This window comes from Anguilla anguilla, chromosome 9 (assembly GCF_013347855.1).
Source record: "Anguilla anguilla isolate fAngAng1 chromosome 9, fAngAng1.pri, whole genome shotgun sequence".
Lineage (NCBI taxonomy): Eukaryota > Metazoa > Chordata > Actinopteri > Anguilliformes > Anguillidae > Anguilla > Anguilla anguilla.
Genome location: NC_049209.1, coordinates 4,713,594 through 4,732,116, shown reverse-complemented (window position 1 = coordinate 4,732,116; position 18,523 = coordinate 4,713,594). Strand labels below are relative to the sequence as shown.

At 48.8% G+C, this 18,523-nt stretch overlaps 1 protein-coding gene across 1 annotated transcript in view; it reads left to right on the top strand.

Moving 5' to 3' along the window:
- Positions 1-18,523, top strand: part of LOC118234954 (glucocorticoid receptor-like) — a 76,267-nt gene that overhangs the window by 52,769 nt on the left and 4,975 nt on the right. Inside the window, 7 exon segments of the mRNA XM_035431846.1 lie at positions 3,648-3,811; positions 6,510-6,536; positions 8,837-8,953; positions 10,239-10,520; positions 13,884-14,028; positions 15,002-15,132; positions 18,227-18,384. Coding sequence (XP_035287737.1) covers positions 3,648-3,811; positions 6,510-6,536; positions 8,837-8,953; positions 10,239-10,520; positions 13,884-14,028; positions 15,002-15,132; positions 18,227-18,384 — 1,024 coding nt within the window.

Below are 18,523 nucleotides of genomic sequence, written 5' to 3'. Positions count from 1 at the left end.
ACAGAGCTCCTCTGATTCACAGAACGTGGATGTAAACACGGGCAGGAATGTGCAGCCTGTGCCCGGGCTGCGGAGAGAGAGAGAGAGAGAGAGAGAGACGGGGCCTACGCCGGGCTGTTCCGCGAAGCGCGGCGCGACCCGATTCGCTCCCCCCCCCTTCCCGCGCGGCGGCGGCGGCGTGTCCCGGGCGCGGGGCCGTGCGAACCCCGCCGTCTCCGCCGCCGAGCTCCGTGTCCTCGCTCCGCGGCTCGCGGCGCGCGCGCGGGTGAGTCATCACGGTCCCGTGACCCGTTTCCCCCGCGCCGCCGCCGCCGCCGCGCTGAGCGTGCAGCTCTCTGCGGTGCCGTGCAGTTCGCACAGACTGTCCCCACACGCTGTCCCCACACGCTGGCCCTTAAACTTTTTAACATGAGGACCTACATTTTCAATGCATCCTGGCGTTGTGGTTCAAATTTTAAATTCGGTACCTTTCAGGGACCTGTCTGGTGCAAATGCTCGCGTAGCCTGGAGGACTCATTCCGGGACCCTTTTTGAGTCCCGAACCCTAGCTTATGAGACGCTGCTGTTATACCGGGAGCAGATGAGATTTTATCTTTCCTTATCTTATCTCTTCTTATCTTTCGTCTGCTTCTGCCGCTCTGGTCCGCGTTGGTGTTCTGCTGCGCAGCTGTCCTGCGCTCTCCCGTGCGTGCAGGCCCTAAATATATCCCAGAATGCGCCGGTTCTCAGTCATCATGGGGCTTATCATGGGGCTGCTGGATCGCATCCTAGCAACCCTCACCAGCCTTAATGAGTCATCTTACCTTTAGCTGCTTTTTCCATCGCCCCCACCCCCTTCTCGGTTTGGGCAGAATGGATGTTAGGTATTTGGTTTATTCCAGGTGTTCAGTGTTGTAAACATGCAGGCCAGGTCTACACACTAACCGTGGGAGGGCTGAGGCACCATGAACAAAACAATATGTTCAGATTGCATTATGATGCTTCTTGCAGTGTGATGGTGAGCTCTTTGTCTTAACCCTTTGAAGAGCAAGGTTGGAATGTTTCTTTTGTCTTCAGAATTCTAAGCCAGCGTTCCAGAACCTCCACTGCTTTCAGTTGCCAGTGGTGATTGTGACATCGGCATTAGAATGTTTAATTAAGAACATTATAATCACATATTTGTCATCTCGCACCTTAAGGAGTTAAGCTTTCTGGGCTTGTCCATCTCAAATAATGTCGCATGGAGAGCCAGTTACGCTATTTACAATGTGGCAGCGGCATTGGTCAGTGCTAGTGTTTACTCGGCTCTATGGCAATAACAAATAACAAACGATTTCAAAATGGCAACTTGTCCCTGTAGCTAGTTTTGGGTTAAATGTGCAAAACGCTATCTTGCGCAGTGCCTCGACATTTTCTGTGGAACTGCCGATAGCTTATATTTATAGGTACTGTAACCCCATTTGGCTGTAAAACCAGTGACACCAACCTTAATATTCCCATTGCTGTGCGTTGCGTAAGAATGGCCAGTGGATGTCTGCGTCTGAAATGCCAGCCTTACGTACACAGTGTTAGCCTCGTGGTTCGTATTGTCACGCATGTGTTTCATCTCCTTAGGAAATACGGCGTAACCCCAGTGGAAAACTCAATTTGGGGTCAAAAATAGTTTTCTTTCATGTTGTTTTTGTTGTTGTTGGTGGTGGTGGTGGTGGAGGTTTTCTGTTAACTCTCTTCTACCCCTCGCCGCCCCCCCCCCCCCCATCCATTTCTGAGGCCATCCCCTCCTTTCATCTCCGCTCTTATTGAATGCTCTCTGCCAACCGGCCCGGCCCCCGCTACCATTAAGAGGGACCAGTGCTACTTCCTGTCATTAAGAAACCCGGCGGAGACCGCTGCCCTCAGAGATCGAGAGGCTCTTCACGCAGCGAGAGCCGAGTCGCTCAGCCCCCTCCATCCTCATTCCGTGCCCCCTCCATCCTCATACCGTGCCCCCTCCATCCTCATACCGTGCCCCCTTCATCCCCATTCCGTCCCCCCTCCATCCTCATTCCGTGCCCCCCCTCCATCCTCATACCGTGCCCCCTCCATCCTCATCCCATACCCCCTCCATCCTCGTTCCGTGCTCAGCTTGTTCGCTGCTTGCTGTGCCGTCAGTCGCCGGTCGATCCCTTGTGGAGATGGAACTCTGAGGCTCCGCCCCCACGTGGTTCGCCTTATGTCTTGTTGGCCAATCCTATCATGTGGCCTTGAAGGGGGGGGGGGGGGGGGGGGGGGTGGGGGGGGATCTGTCTCCTGCTCCCAGTTCACTTGACCGGTGTCCCACATGGCCTGCCGCTTGGCCCCCTCCTCTTTTTTCAGGACACAAAATCACTTGGGTCAGGTGCCTCTGCTCATGGCACGTTATTTCACTGCTGTTCTGATGACACTGAACTCTTTTTCTCAGTTTCTCCCTCCCTCTGAGGCCCATGTTCAGCCTCTGATCTCTGCTGTCCTTCAGCCTTGATGTCCACCCTCCGCCTGAATCTCAGCCTGGGGAAGGCTGAACCCCCTATTCCTCCCTGCAAAGGTTTCCGCGAAGATGCTTTTCAGTCACTTTATGTGGCTCTACGGTGTCTTCCACTAATCACCCGGTCCTGCAGGCTCTCCCTAGACAACATCAGAAGACTCCGCCCATTCCTTGCCCAAGAGGCTGTGCGGCTACTTGTGCAGGCCTGGGTAATCTCTCGTCTGGGTCACCGTAAACGTCTCGCTGGCTGGCGTAATGGCCTGTGCCGTCAGGCCCCGCAGCAGCTGGTCCGTACTGCTGCTGGCCCGCCTGGTCCTCACAATGCCTGTGCGTTAACCGATGCCGCAGTTTCACACGGCTCCCGGTGTCTGTCCCAACGCAGATCTGACGCACCGGCATGTCACGCTGTGCACGTTTTCCCCCTGCCCTTCCCTCTCTTCAACAGCCACACCGCCACACCCTGCAGCCCTCTGCTGAATAGGCAATTATCTCAACTGTAAATAGGTTTTGTAGTTTCTTTTTTGACTGTACGGTTTCATTGTGTGCTGACCGTACGGTTTCGCTATGTGTGCACAGTTGCGTGGCAACACAACGCTAACCTTGAGAGCTAACCTGCGGCTTCTTTAGGTCATCCTCGTTGAACCGACAGTTCCCCCGGGTCAGAATGAGGATTAGCTTGGGCGGCTGGGAGCACAATAGCCATTGTCCTCTTCGCAAATATTTTTGCTATTGTTGAGCACCGCATGATGTATAAATCGATACTCGAGCAAATAGCAGTGTACTGTTAAGGCCTATTTACAGTGACAGGTCCCGTCCAGTGTTCCTGGTATAGGGGCGACATAGCTCAGGAGGTAAGAGCAGTTGACTGGCAGTCGGAGGGTTGCCGGTTCGATCCCCCGCCCTGGGCGTGTCGACGTGTCCCTGAGCAAGACACCCAACCCCTAATTGCTCCCAACGTGCTGATTGGTACCTTGCATGGCAGCCTTTCACCGTTGGTGTATGTGTGAATGAGAGGCATCAATTGTAAAGCGCTTTCGATAAAAGCGCTATATATATATTAATGAAGTCCATTTACAAATGACCCTTTGGTAGGTGTGTGTTGGTGACGTTTCGCCAAGGGTGGTTTTTCACGCGGCCGTCTCTCTCTCTCTCTCTGGTCCCGCAGCCACGCCCCTCGGACCGAGGCCACGGCCAGCGCGTCCGCGGGGTCCTCGAAGAGCGGCGCGACGCACAAGATCTGCCTGGTGTGCTCGGACGAGGCGTCCGGCTGCCATTACGGCGTGCTCACCTGCGGCAGCTGCAAGGTGTTCTTCAAGAGGGCCGTGGAAGGTGAGCCCCTGTTCTTCCTCCTCCTCCTCTTCTTCTTCCTCTTCTCTTTTAAAGGTTTGCAGGGCGTTATGGGATAGGTACCGCTCCTCCAGTGTGTGCGAGCTGGAAGGATTCGCAGAGAAAGCGGCGATTAATCTGTTTATTCTTGTGCATGTTTATTTGGAGGTTGTTTGGTGTTTCTGTTTGTGAGAATATGTTGTGTGAACACACATTTTGACAGCGGTATTGTTCAAACAACTTCCAAACACATATGGGGCCAATTTGCACTGTTTGTTCCATTTGGGCTGTTGTTGAGACTGGTGGTCCCTAGCAGACGGCTGTTAAACAACTTGTGGCTCCATGCTCCAGTTTTCATGTGAGCAGTTTTATCTTATCGTTGCAGGTAGCTGTATTTTTCAAGTTCTATTTTGGACTTTTTTAGTGTTAATGTACAACCTGAATTGTTTTTTTTTCTTCAGGTATACACTTTTACAAGCTTCTAACACAGGTGTAAGATATGTGTTGTACATTATTATTATTACTGTTATTAATTCCCAGCAGAGCATTCTCAGCAAAACTGAACACGCTTAAAACAGGAAATAAATAAATAAATAAAGGCCCTGGTTTAAAAAAAAATAATAATAATTAAATATATATTTTATATATAGGTAGCTTTGTTAGCTAGTGGTTGTACTGATCTTGACAAAGGCTTGTTGTTGAAAAATCAGGACATATTTGGCATGTTTTTAAAACCACTGCAAAACAAGTGCCTCACTCATTTCATTTTGTTTTATTTGTGTGATTCTTTGAGTGATTGAACGCACATCATTTAATTACATTTTTTTTTGTATACTACAGTACATTTATATTTTTCTGGAATGACAGTTCAGAGAAAAAGAAAAACCCCAAAAAAAAAAAACAGGACGTCCCACATTAAAAAAGACCAGTACAGCTTTCGAAGTCACTGGTCTTCTGTGTAAGCAGCATACCCACAGAAGAACGCGGCTGTACGGCAGGGCCGATTCCCAGCACACACAGAACGTTCTCACGGTGTTACTGGAACGTCCCCTCAGTGTTGCAGCGTTGCCTCGACGTGACGCCAGCTGTGCGCGGTGATGTCGCGTCAGCTTGGGAAGGCTGCTTTCGCTGGGTTCGCACATGCTGATGGCCGGTTAGATTAAGACAACTGTGCCACCGCGCGATGCGTTCCCTGCGTGCAGAAGCTCCGGGGCTGCAGCCTGACGCAGACCTGCGTGCAGTTTTGGTGTGCAGTTGTGTGGGGGAGTTTCCGCTGCCACCAGAATAGCGGGCATCGATGTTCAGAATAACGCAGTATCAAAAAAAACCAAACAAAAAACCACGGCAGTCTTTCTGCAGCGATAAAGAACATTGTGTACTTACAGTGGCATAGAATGATTAGCAATGCAGGTCATCTCTGTTTGGGGAGGATGGTGTGTGTGTGTGTGTGAGTGCGCGCGCGCGCGCATTTGTGTGTGTGTGTGCGTGTGAGCGTGTTTGTGGGTGTGTGCATGAGTGCGTGTGAGATGCTAATGGCTTGGCAGCCATGGCTGTTGACTCTGCCAAAACCTCTGAGTTTTTGTTTGGATGTCTTATGAGGGAAGTTGAAGCAAGTGCTTTTAAGTTGGTTTCCGTGGCGGCGGATCAAAGGCGGGGACTGTTGCTAAGGGGCGTGACTTCACCTTCCCCTTGGCTGTGTTGCGTTTCAGAATTAGGCCTGAGCCCTGAACATCATTGTGTTCTCTGCTTGTGTGTGCCCTCGATTTTGTTAAGGCAAAAAAAAAAAAAAAAAAAAAACCTTTAATAAGCATCCATTTCACGTTTTTTTTTGGGGGGGGAGGGATAAAACGGCTCTAAAGAGCCACAGGAAAACACTTCCATTTTGTTTCATGAGGGATCCCGCTTGTGCCAAACAGTCCCTGCTGTTCACGGAAACTCAGCTGTTTGCTTTCAGCTGCCTTAAATGAAACTGTGTATCGGTCCTTTTATGTTTTTTTATTTATTTTTTTTTTTTTGTATGTGATATTTTGTGTGTGGGTTAGGAACACTCCCACTTATCCCCAGTCTAACAAATTCATGAAGTCATTCAGAAATAAAATTCTTATTTCCTTCCCATATTTTAGAAGTTTGTGTTCATAAAACACTGGAATGCTCTGTCGGAGCCAATGTACGCTATGCTCAGGGTAGTATCATGTGACCAAACATGCGCTCTGTGTATGTTCAGAAAATTTGACTCATTTCCAATTTGCGACCGGTGAACGATTTCCTTTAGTTTTACGAATATGTTTTAATCTAAAGTTTGTCAGTACTGTTCATGAATTGACCTGCAACCTTTTTCCTTTACAGTATGTATTTCCCTTCTAACCAACACATTCTTATCAGTGCATTATGTGGTACATTTAAACAAGAATATTTCCAATGGACAATATTTCTACGACCCCAAAAATTACAAAGCATTGATTTTGCGTACATGCAACATCGAGTAATATTAAATGCAAAAATAACAGATATGATGACGGCATTGAGCTGTAATTGAGTATGTTTTTTATTAAGTACATTTTCACTGTTGTATTGGCCTCTTAGAATGGTTGCTTCATGCAAAAGTGTATTAATGTCTGATATTTGACCAGCGGGAAATTATATCTGTTATTTTTGTTTTTCTTCCCCCATATTTTCTGCGGTTGTTCTCGCAATGATGAAGGATGGAGAGCACGACAAAACACGGATGGTAAATAAATCATTTCCCCTTTACTACTGTTTCTGCGTCCTTTAGGGGACTCCAATACTTTCTGTCTCTTTTGAACTTTTAACTGAAAACTACAAATTAACCTGCTCGGCCTTTCCTCAGGACTTTTTAAATGCATGTCCGACTGACTGACTGAGTGATTTATTGATTTGATTGATTGATTGATTGATCAGTGCCTGTTTTCTCAGAGTCTAGTGTAAATTTTTTTCCTTAAGTTCTCGCCTGTTACCTCTCCTGTCATGAGCTTTGATCTTTGATGGCGCATTACAATGCCGGAAGAATTCTGACGACAATGTTTGTGATTTAATCTTTTTTTTGGAAATAACACACATGCAGCTTGTGCTAAATATTGAGCATTTTCTGTGGCCCTGACATTTAACGTGTTCCCTGCTTCCCTGTGTCATAAAGTGACTGTGGACTATGCGAAATTAGAATAAGTGTTTGCTCACGTCAGTATGACTCAAACCGGCCTGTTTAAACATTCAGACCCATCGCTCAGATCCTGTTCTACCAGCACTTGACAGTTATTAAGTTCAGTAGTGCCTCACATTATTTTACCACAGGAGTAAATGATTGAGACGTCGGTTATTATGGTGTGAAAGCCGCAAGACGAGTTCAAATAGTTTTATGACTTATAAACCGCAACACTAGCGCGAATCGTTTAAAAATAGTCCCAATTTATGGCTCTAAAAACCACAAGACAAATGCAAATTTGAACGTAGTCCTGATTTTTTATGGCTTTGAAAAACCGCCAGACGAGCGCACGTTGGTTTTTAAAGTGGACCCACGTATGTTGTGACGGGTCAGTCTGAGTGTGGTGAAAAGCATCTGCCTTTTTTTTTCCCCCAAAGGAAAACAATTAATCTGGTGTAAAAATCTATGGTTGTACAGTGATGGATGGCGCACGGTCCACTATTACTTACACAGTGGATTTCCCCGTTTCCCAAAGGGCCCGGGCTTAAAATTGATTATTTCGCTCGGTTGTTGCTTAACGAGGAGATGTGTTCATGTCTGTTTGTTTCGGCCTTTGGGGATTTTTTTTCGTTTTTACCTCGTTAAGATCTCGCAGAGCCCCCGCTGCTCAATGGGGAGTCACATGGGCCACGGGGCGAGTAAACGAATCGACGAAACGAAATGAGAACGAGAAGAGAAATTGAAGCGTCAAACCCACTTCATTTTGGACCGAACCATTTTTTTTTTTTTTTTTCCAACGCTGAACTGGGCTTCCAGGTCCTGGCACCATTTCGGCCTTTTTTCTGTTCCTCTGCTTAGTTTTACTCGCAGGGAGTGCAAACACTGGGCTGTCTCTGCTTCCACGGGCCTGTTTAAAGTCGCTGTCTCTGACCGAAAGCGCAGAATAAATAAGATTTGGATTGGGAGGGGTGGGGGGGGGTATGGGGGGGTGGCTTGTCTGACATTTCCCCCAGGGGCCAGTGGAATCGAGTAAAGAACACCGCCTGTTAAGGGCTGTTTCTCAGCGTAGCGGGTAATTTAATGATGCCATGGCAGTGCGTAACGGGCTGGGGAATAAAAAAGACTACAGCACCCGCAGGGCACCCTCCTGGCCACTCGGGGAGCTGTGGTTATCGATCTCCTCGGTCCAGGCCTGTGGTTTTACATTCGCCTCTCTGAGGGACAGGAAAGGTCGGTCTTTGTGGCTACGGAGGTTTTTAAAAATAGACACCGGAATAAACTTCTTTTTTTTTTTTTTTTTTTTTAAATATGCATGTACGTTTCCTCGGTTATCTCAGGTGGAAATCCAGGTTCAGACAGTAAAAGCCCTCCCCAGTATGTTGTTCCAATGACCTGGATTTGCAAAATTAGCTCAGTTCTTCAGCCAGGAGGCAGAACTAATTAGTGAAATCAGCTGGCTGAGTTCATGGGTGGAAGAAACTTATGGCAGGACTTTCTCTTTCTGACCCCTGGACTTTCCTCCTTTGCTGTCGTGTGACCTCTGACCTCTGACTTTTCAGGCATTCTGGGAGATGTGGTTTTTAAGGGGAATGGATGTCTGCAGGCTGCAAGCTCGCTGTATTTTCACAAGTGCTTGGTGATTTCCATCGGCCTTTATGTGTGCTCATGCGCTTTAATTTTTAATGTTAATTCCCGGGTGCGATAACACGTATGGTTTAATGTGTGCGGATGCGCTGAGATGGGTATCAGTGGCGATAATGTTACAGGATTGGTTCGTTCAGGGTGACTTTACTGTAGGGAGCTGGAGGGGGGGATAAAACAGCCCCAGAACGACATTTGTCACCATGCACCTGCCCTCGCTCCCCCAGGTCAACACAATTACCTGTGCGCTGGGAGGAACGACTGCATCATCGACAAGATCCGACGGAAAAACTGCCCCGCCTGCCGCTTCCGAAAGTGTCTCCAGGCGGGAATGAACCTGGAAGGTAAACGCTGACTCACCACAGCTGGCGGGAGGTGGGGGGGGGGGGGGGGGGGGGGGAGAGAGGGAAGGAGAGAGAGGGAGGGAGAGAGAGAGAGGGAGGGAGGGTGAGAGAGAGCAAGCGAGAGAGAGGAGGAGTGAGGGAGGGAGAGTGAGGGAGAGAGAGAGAGCAAGAGAGAGGGAGAGAGAGAGGGGGAGAGAGAGGGAGGGTGAGAGAGCAAGCGAGAGACAGAGAGAGGAGGAGTGAGGGAGGGAGAGAGAGTGAGGGAGACAGGGAGAGAGAGAGAGAGCTCTGCAGTATCATTCCCTCCCACGTTCCCCTGTTCCTCTGATTCCCTCTTGCCTATGACATCACTTCCTGTGCCAGAGCCAAGTGGAAGAGACGGGCCCGTGTTTGTCCTACGGCTTGCTTTGCTGTGGAATTGAAATGATAGTATTTTCACAGAAAGAAATGTTAGGAAGATGGCATCTGCCCTATGTGCAGTGTACATTTTGCTCACTTTTATACAGTTCTCCTTGGGCATTTGGAACTGGTTGGAAAATTGTATTTTTATATTGCCATACCGTAAGTAGTGTAAGGTTATGAATTTGAACAATTTATTTGCTGAGCTAAAAGCATAAATAATAAAAAAAGAAAGTCAGGACAAAAACATGGATGAATTGGTGGAGAACCAAATCCTAGGTGTTACCACGAAAGCTTTTAGTTGCCATAGAAACATTCACAGAGTAAATTAAAGAGGAAAAGAGGCAAGTTGATAATATTTGAGGGTGACCTTTAACCTCAAATGTACGGTACATACTGTGACAGGCAGCCAATCTACTTGTTCGTGTATGAGTAATGCATTTGCTTCTGGTTTAGAGGTACTTGAACATGATTTCCTGTTTTTTTTTTCTTTTTGTTTTTTTGTTATTTCAAATACATTTATGGAGTGAAAACGAAGCAAAGTGGGGGGAAAATATTTCGAGTAATAGTCAATGGGCAGAAATTTTTAATTATGAATTTTGTTGATATGAAACGTGATGTTTTTTTTTTGCTATGCAATAGACTCCTTTTGAATTCATGATAAAATACTTTTTTAAGTCCCTTTCAGAAAACCTTTCCTACTTAATAATGCATCCAAAGACGTAATCCAGCGCATAACACAAATGTCAACAAACGAATCCTAAAGTAACAAATAAAAACGAAAAGCTAAACCATTCATTTGAAATGTTCAGTTTTAGACGAGGAAGCACAGCGAAATCAGCCATTTTGCGATTGCCGAACGTTAACGGCGCCTCTCTGCCTCCAGCGAGGAAGACGAAGAAGCTGATCAGGATGAAGGGCCAGCAGGTGGCGTCGTCCGAGCCCGTCCCGCCGATGGCGGAGGAGGGGGCGCGGGCGCTGCTGCCCAAATCCATGCCCCAGCTCATCCCCACCATGCTGTCGCTGCTGAAGGCCATCGAGCCCGAGACCATCTACGCCGGCTTCGACAGCACCATCCCCGACACCTCCAACCGCCTCATGACCGCCCTCAACCGGCTGGGCGGCCTGCAAGTCGTCTCCGCCGTCAAATGGGCCAAGGCCCTGCCAGGTGAGGCCGGGACCCCGCCTCCCACTTCCTGTCCGGCTCCAGGCCACGCCTCCCACTTCCAGTCCGGCTCCAGGCCACGCCTCCCACTTCCAGTCCGGCTCCAGGCCACGCCTCCTCAGGGGGGCGGGGCTTCAGATATATATGTGTATATGTATGTGGGGCCAGAGAGAAGACCCGTCTAGCAACTGAGTTGTGCATTAGAGAAAGAGAATTTGTTTAAGCTAAGCTGTGAGAAAAGATTGAAGTTGTGTTCAATATCAACTCGTTCAATATCAAATTAGCTAGTTCGTTAAAAAAAATCTTAAACTTTTTTGACATTCCCTTTTAAAGTCGTTTTGTTGGAAGAAAGAAGCGTCTAAAGGATTGAAGGCTGTTTTGCCCGAGTTGAAATACAGGAGTCTAGTGGGATTTCTCACAGTGTAGACCAGCCCAACCCTGTTCCTGGAGATCTAACGGTCGGTTTTTCGTTACAACCGTAAATTGGCACACCTGACTACTAATTAGCAGCTCAATTCAGGTCTCGAGCTGCTGAATGAGGTGTGATTTGTCACGGCTGGAACGGAAACCTACGGGGGGACGGTACATCTCCAGGAACGGGGCTGGGCGGCCCTGGTGCAGACGGTGACAGGGCAGACTAATGTATGGGTTGCGTGGGTAGGACGAAGGAACGTGAGGAAACCGGAGATCTGAGCTACAGCTCGGTGAAAGACGGCGGGAAGGCGTCCAAGCGGAGATCCGATAGGTGCACCGAAATCCAAGGAGGAACCTGAGACCAGAAGGGGGGGGGGGGGGGGGGGGGAGGCGGGAGAGGGGGGAGTGATGAGTAACGCTAGCATTACCTGTGCTGGGGCATTTCTTTTACAGTTCGCAGAGTGCAACGCAGACTTTAATCGAAGCACCATGGTGCACCGTGGCTTTGCAACGAGCAGAATGAGAACTTCTTCAGCTGGCCCAACAATCATAGCATAGCATAGCATAGCGTGACATAGCATAGCATGGCATAGCATAACATAACATAACATAGCATAGCATAACATAGCATAACATAGCTTAGCATAACATAGCATCGCTTAGCATAACATAGCATAACATAGCTTAGCATAACATAGCATCGCTTAGCATAGCATAACATAGCATAGCATCGTTTAGCACAGCATAGCATAACATAACAAACATGTAACATAACATAATATAATAAACATACATGCAACATAACGTCGGCCATTTAGACCAACAGTGCTCACCGTTTTCCTGACTAAAGTAGTGCTCTGATTACCTACAGACTAGATAGTGTCTAGCACCATATCAAGCCTAGTCTGCGGTTTCTGCCTCTACTACGTGACCTGGCAAGGCTATATCATCAAGGGTGGGAGGAGAATAAATCGCACGTAGTGTTCCGATTTTCAAATTGCAGGACAAATTGAGATTTACGGTATCAAAAATAGCGGTACATATCGATGAGTGTTGGGATGGAGGCTGAAAGAGGTGGACCAATCACATTTTAATCAGTTGTTTACAGTAGAGCAGTGTTGGCTTATCGAAAAGACGGATAAATAATAGCTCTTCCAAGTACATCTGACAGGAAGGGAGAGTGAAATTTTGGCAGATCATTGAGTATCAGGACTTTTTTAGAAACTGTAGTGTAAGGAAAAAGAACCTGAATTAAAGGAATGGAGAATAAAAATGGCAATTTGGTCATGGAAAACATTTGAATGAATCTTAAACATCAAAACATTTTTAAAGAATGCAAAACATGAAAATGAATGCAGAGGTTTTGAAGTTTAGCGATAGTGTTATAAGCTCTGAAATGCTTTGTGCACACATTTATTTACACGGCAATACATTTCAAAAGTATTCCACTCTACATTTAACAAGCTCAAAGGGCCCCTTTTAGCTGCCGGTCCTTGGGCCACTTCTACCATTGAAATATAGCACTAAAAAAAAAAACACAGCGCTAAAGGTTAGCATAACTGACAACGCATCTTACAAAATGGATGACAGTGATACGCAGTAACACTGGCCTGAGTGTCCAGAAGTGCATTCGTTTATTAAATGCAGATTCTGGCGCTGAGTGCCAGCGGAAATCGGCTGTAGCTGTAGTAAGGCTACACCGGACGCCTTTTCTCTTTCAATGTCGCTGAAAGACGGCAGCATTTTTTTCTCTCAGAGTGAACCCGTGTGAACGTTTCGGTAAAAATGTCAGGCGTCCATTTCCCCCTAACGAGAGGCGGTAAATCACAGGCCTGTGTGGCTGGGAAGGTCCTGTCGCTGGTGCTGGGGCCGCCGTGCGAGCTGCAGTGTGTCTTTGGCTTTGCCCCCCCCCCCCCCCCCCCCCCCCCATTCCACATTCCTGAAACGCTCAAACTGTGTGAGAGACAGAGTGGACTCGGTCATCCTCTCGAGAGCCGGATTGTGAAACAAAATGGCGCTCGAGAAATGGCGAGTAGTGTCTAGGGCAGGGATGGGGGGCGGGGGGCGTGGCTTGGGGTATGTGGCGTTGAGACTCGTGAAAAGACCAGTATGCGATTGAAAGGACTGGTGTGTTTTTGAAAAGACTGGTGTGTGTGTGAGAAGACTGGTGTGTGTGTGTGTGTGTGTGTGTGTGTGTGAGAAGACTGGTGTGTGTGTGTGTGTGTGTGTGTGAGTGAGAAGACTGGTGTGTGTGTGTGTGTGTGAGAAGACTGGTGAGTGTGTGTGTGTGTGTGTGTGTGTGTGTGAGAAGACTGGTGTGTGTGTGTGTGTGTGTGTGTGAGTGAGAAGACTGGTGTGTGTGTGTGTGTGTGTGTGTGTGAGAAGACTGGTGTGTGTGTGTTTGTGTGAGTGTGAGAAGACTGGTGTGTGTGTGTGTGTGTGTGTGTGTGTGTGAGAAGACTGGTGTGTGTGTGTGTGTGTGTGTGTGTGTGTGAGAAGACTGGTGAGTGTGTGTGTGTGTGTGTGTGTGTGTGTGTGTGTGTGTGTGTGTGAGAAGACTGGTGAGTGTGTGTGTGTGTGTGTGTGTGTGTGTGTGTGTGTGAAAAGACTGGTGTGTGTGTGTGTGTGTGTGTGTGTGTGTGAGTGAGAAGACTGGTGTGTGTGTGTGTGTGTGTGTGTGTGTGTGTGAGAAGACTGGTGTGTGTGTGTGTGTGTTTGTGTGTGTGTGTGTGTGTGAGAAGACTGGTGAGTGAGTGTGTGTGTGTGTGTGTGTGTGTGTGTGTGAGAAGACTGGTGTGTGTGTGTGTGAGTGAGAAGACTGGTGTGTGTGTGTGTGAGAAGACTGGTGAGTGTGTGTGTGTGTGTGTGTGTGTGTGTGTGTGTGTGTGAGTGTGAGAACAGACGGGCGTTGTGAGGCCAGCAGGTGAGTCATGCCCCTCTCGTCCTGCCCAGGGTTCCGGAACCTTCACCTGGACGACCAGATGACCCTGCTGCAGTGCTCCTGGCTGGTGCTCATGTCCTTCAGCTTGGGGTGGAGGTCCTTTCAGCAGTCCAACGGGGGCATGCTGTGCTTTGCCCCCGACCTCGTCATCAACCAGTAAGCCCCCCGCCCCCCACCCCCCTCGAAAAAAAAAAAAAACACGCTTTCACCCAACGGTTTCGCCCGGGGCAGTTTAAAAAACCGCCGTGAGAATGAGCAGCTGGCGGTCGGGACGCGGCGGCCTCCTGCCGCGGATAGCGATGTTCCACCGCCGCCGCCGCCGCCTCTGTCCTCAGATGAATTCGCGCGAGGAGCGGCGGCGTCCCGGAACGTCGCGGAGAAGCCGCGACCCGACCTTAACCCCGTCGATGCTCCGCGCTGGAAAGCGCTGTGAAATGTTAATCCGTATTGTTGAGCCCCATTCCGGTAAAGATTCCCCAGGCTGGGGGCGTTGGGTGCGCGCTGTCACACAAGGTCTGCGTTAGAATAGTTTCTCTTGAGAGAAGAAAGAAAGAAGAAGAAAAAAAGAAAAAAAACCACTTTCAGAAACCGGTATGGGCCAAACCAGAAAATCAGGACCCAGCAGATTTCGCACGCTGCTCTTGTTCCTCCACCTTGAGTCTGAAGTAGCATTGTTTTTATTTGGCCATGCAATAAAACGAAATAGAAATGGCGGACAGGGCAGCCTTGTGATACCACTGTGATACTGTCTAATTGTGGAGGTTTGATGCATTTGGCAGATGGTAGCCTGGATATTGTTTTATTACCTCTGGTTTGATTAGCATACAGTAGGATTAGCTGCAGTGAACACACATAATAGTGAGTCGTTTTATTTACTGATACTGTGCAGTTTATCTCCCAATACACAGTACCTATCAGTAGCACCTGAAACCATCTGTGGGGAAATATTTAGGTGTGTTCCTGTTGTGTAAATAACCCCATCAGGCTGGGTCGGTCTTGGTAAGGTAACGTTACATAACAGTGAGCGGGAAAGAAAATGGCGTCGGAACTTTTCTTTTCTGAAATTGTGTCTTGTGTGAAACCGACGGGGAGCGGTTTCGCTGGACTGACGGGCGTGTCTCTGGCCTAGGGAGCGGATGAAGCTGCCCTACATGAACGACCAGTGCGAGCAGATGCTGAAGATCTCCAACGAGTTCGTGCGGCTGCAGGTCTCCTACGAGGAGTACCTGTGCATGAAGGTCCTTCTGCTGCTCAGCACAGGTGGGTGTCTGCTCTCTGCGTCCGGGCGGGGCTGTGGGGTGGGGGGGCTGTCCGGGGGGGGGGGTTTTGCGTGGGGAATCGAACCTGCAAGCCCACTACTTAACCCTTGTATTCCACTGCTGTCTCCAAAAAACCTTTGCTTGTATCGTATCGTGTAAGTTCATAAATAAATCAATAAATATTTACTCTTACTTGTATGAAGTTAGAGGGCTGTGTAGCCTAACTGCAAGGGGGCTTTCAAACAAGGGTGAGAACAGCTAAACGTCAAAGGGAACGTCAAAACTTTAGCGTGACAGAAGCAAAAAGTGTCTTTGACACGACTCCCGCCCCACCCCCTGGAGAACAGAGGGACGAGCAGATGCAGATGTGGTCTGGTTTCACTGTACAAAGTCAGAATAATGAGGCCAAAAGTCCGTTGAACTGTCAGACACTAGGACCCACGGTGCCTGCAAGTCATTCAAATCTGCTTTGTGATTGACGATGCCCGGGGGACACTTACTGAGCCCCCGCCTGTGTGCATTTGCACAATGCACATTCATACCGTGTGTGTGTGTGTTTTAAATGGCGAAAAGCAAGCCCTCGCAGCACGCCAGCATGAAAAGCCATTACTGACCTGTGCACTGGGAGACCCAACCACAAGGTGCAGCGATACCGACGCTTTTAACCGTCTTCAAATTACCGCAGCCCTCGCGACTGATTTTGAGAAAACACGCACACGGGTACACTCTTGTATTTTAAGCGCATTTTAATTGTGTGTTTTAAACGAAAAGAACGGGAAAAACGGAGATGACATTTTCAAGCCGATCAGGGTATTTTTAGTGCCGCGACCAATCTGCGGTGCCGCTGTAATGACACCCCTCTCGCGTTCTTCAGAACAACCCCGGGGCTGTTTATTTCTCACAAATTAAACGCGGTGTTTCAGCCAATCCGGTCGCCCCATGTCCCCTGACAGTACCAGCGATTCTCAGTAATGTGACATTAGTGTTTCTCGAACCTCACACTGTGGGCAAGCAGTCTTGGTTTTCTTCTTCATTTTCTTCTTCTCCATGTTTATGGTTTGAGCTCTTAACTCCGTACTGATTAGGGTTTGTCATCCATTCTTACCTTCCTTTGAAAGACCCCCAGTTCTGCTACACAGCCTTCTGACCCGATACAAGAGTATTTTATTTTATTTGATGAAAGTAGAATGCAAGTAAGTTTTCCCTCAGCTATTTTGCGATTTAAAACTGGTATTGAGATTTAAATAAAAAAATTTAAAATCTGTTGAACATTTTTTGGCACAACACAACTACTACTGTATATCAACTGATTAAGTTTATTAAAAACTGAGTTTAAATAGCAGACGTGAACAAAAGTATGTTGGAATAAGCAAATAATGTTAGTAACAGGTTGAATAAACCGCCATTTCTTTGTTGTCGATTTGTTATCAGGTTAAATTAATATACGGGATGCTTTTAAACGGGATGTACGTCAGGTTAAATGTCAGCAGATGCACATTCAGTTAGCAGCTCACTAAGTAATTCATGACTAGCAGTCGGTAAGTGTAAACGGCACGTAGAGAGTAACTATAGGAACAGACTTGTCCCGTAAGTAGCTTTTCGGTCATTTTCTTCAGTGGTCGGAATTGAAGGTGTAACGCTGAAAGTCTGCACTGTTCCGTTATTAAACAAATAACAAAAACAGAGGGAAGAAGAAGGAAGAGGGAGAAAGAGGGAAGAGGGAAAAAGCGGGAAGCGCTGAGTGGAAATTTTTCCCGCCCCCGTCCGTCCCGTCAGACAGACAGACGGACGCTTTCATGACTTCTCCGGCTCCTTCCGGCTGAATCTTTTTTGCATAATCCCTCGTTAATTGGAGGGGAAGGTGCGTCTGGGCTGAAGTCCAGGACAAGCAGAACCCTAAAAAGGCGGGCGGGGCATAAATCTTTCATCCGGTCTTCCATGGGGGGTGGGAGGGTGGGGGGGGGGGGGGGGGCGGGGGGGAGAGCGGGATGGAAGCGATTGAAGTCAGTCCTCGTTTTGCATAGTCTCCATGCTAATCGGACGCAGGGGGGGACGGGGTGGGTGGATGATATATTAGGAATGATGATTTACGGTGAACAGGGGAGTGGGGGGGGGGGGGGGGGGGGGGCAGAAGCAGTGGTGTTGGGGAATGGGATGGAGGACAGTAACCAAGGGGGGGTGCTCAGGTTTTATCGTCCCTAAAAAAAACGCTGCGGTGCGGTAATCGGGCAGAAGTTACGGGACGTCCCGCAGCTGAAATCCCTGTAGCGGACGCCCTTCCCTATTTTTGCACGTTTATCCGTTAGCGCATTGGGGGGGCGGGGGGTTACTCTGAAGCGGCTCAAGGTCGGGTGTCTTGCTCGGGACCTGAACCTGCCTCCATCTGGTCACAGTCACACCTGCTGAGCGTTTTTTTGGCAGCGAGTCACGTTACAGCCCTTTGAAAGCGCTGTGCCATCTTCAGTCCCGTTCAGAACCCGGTCCAGGGCCTGCCTCTGCTCCAGGTCCTGCGCGAGCTGCAGTGTCTGTGGGCGTTCGCTCCAACCGCGCACTGCACCGCCAGATTTCACTAATGAGCTTACTTCCTGAACCCGGGAGGTGAAACGATTAGAGAGGTCAGGGGAGGAGCACTGCATTGATGGAGCAAATTCCTCATGCCTCAAATACCTAAAGATCACAGGTTCAATAACCTGGGTAAGGACACACCCTTGAGCAAGGCACTTAACCTGCATTGCTTCAGTGTAGATCTGGCTGGATGGATGCGATTTAAATGCTGCGTTTAAAAGTTGCGTGAGTCGCTCTGTCTAAGAGCGTCGGCTAAATGCCTGTGATGTAATGTAATGTGCCTGCAGACACTGCAGCCTGCAGGCCCTGGTGCTGAGTAGCGCTGGCCTAGGCTGCAGATGAACTCGGTGCAGCTGGCCTACATCAGGAACAGCGGGGTTTTCAGCAGTGCGGAGGACTGTGTCACTGAGTCAGACGCTTGACCAAAACAGCCCAAAAACGCGCACATGTTTCAGCACTCCGGCCCCCGTTGCTTAGGCCCCGCCTCCCCCCTCTGACCCGTCCTCCCCTCCCTCCCTCCCTCCCTGCAGTGCCGAAGGACGGGCTGAAGAGCCAGGCCGTGTTCGACGAGATCCGCATGGCGTACATCAAGGAGCTGGGCAAGGCCATCGTCAAGCGCGAGGAGAACTCCAGCCAGAACTGGCAGCGCTTCTACCAGCTGACCCGGCTCCTGGACTCCATGCAGGAGGTGAGCGGGGGCAGGGACGAGGGCGTAGCTTAGCCATCAGCGTAGCCGTTAGCATAGCGGAGCTATTAACTTAGCCGTTAGCGTAGCTGTTAGCTTAGTCGTTAGCGTAGCCGTTAGCACAGCGGAGCTTGCTAAACAC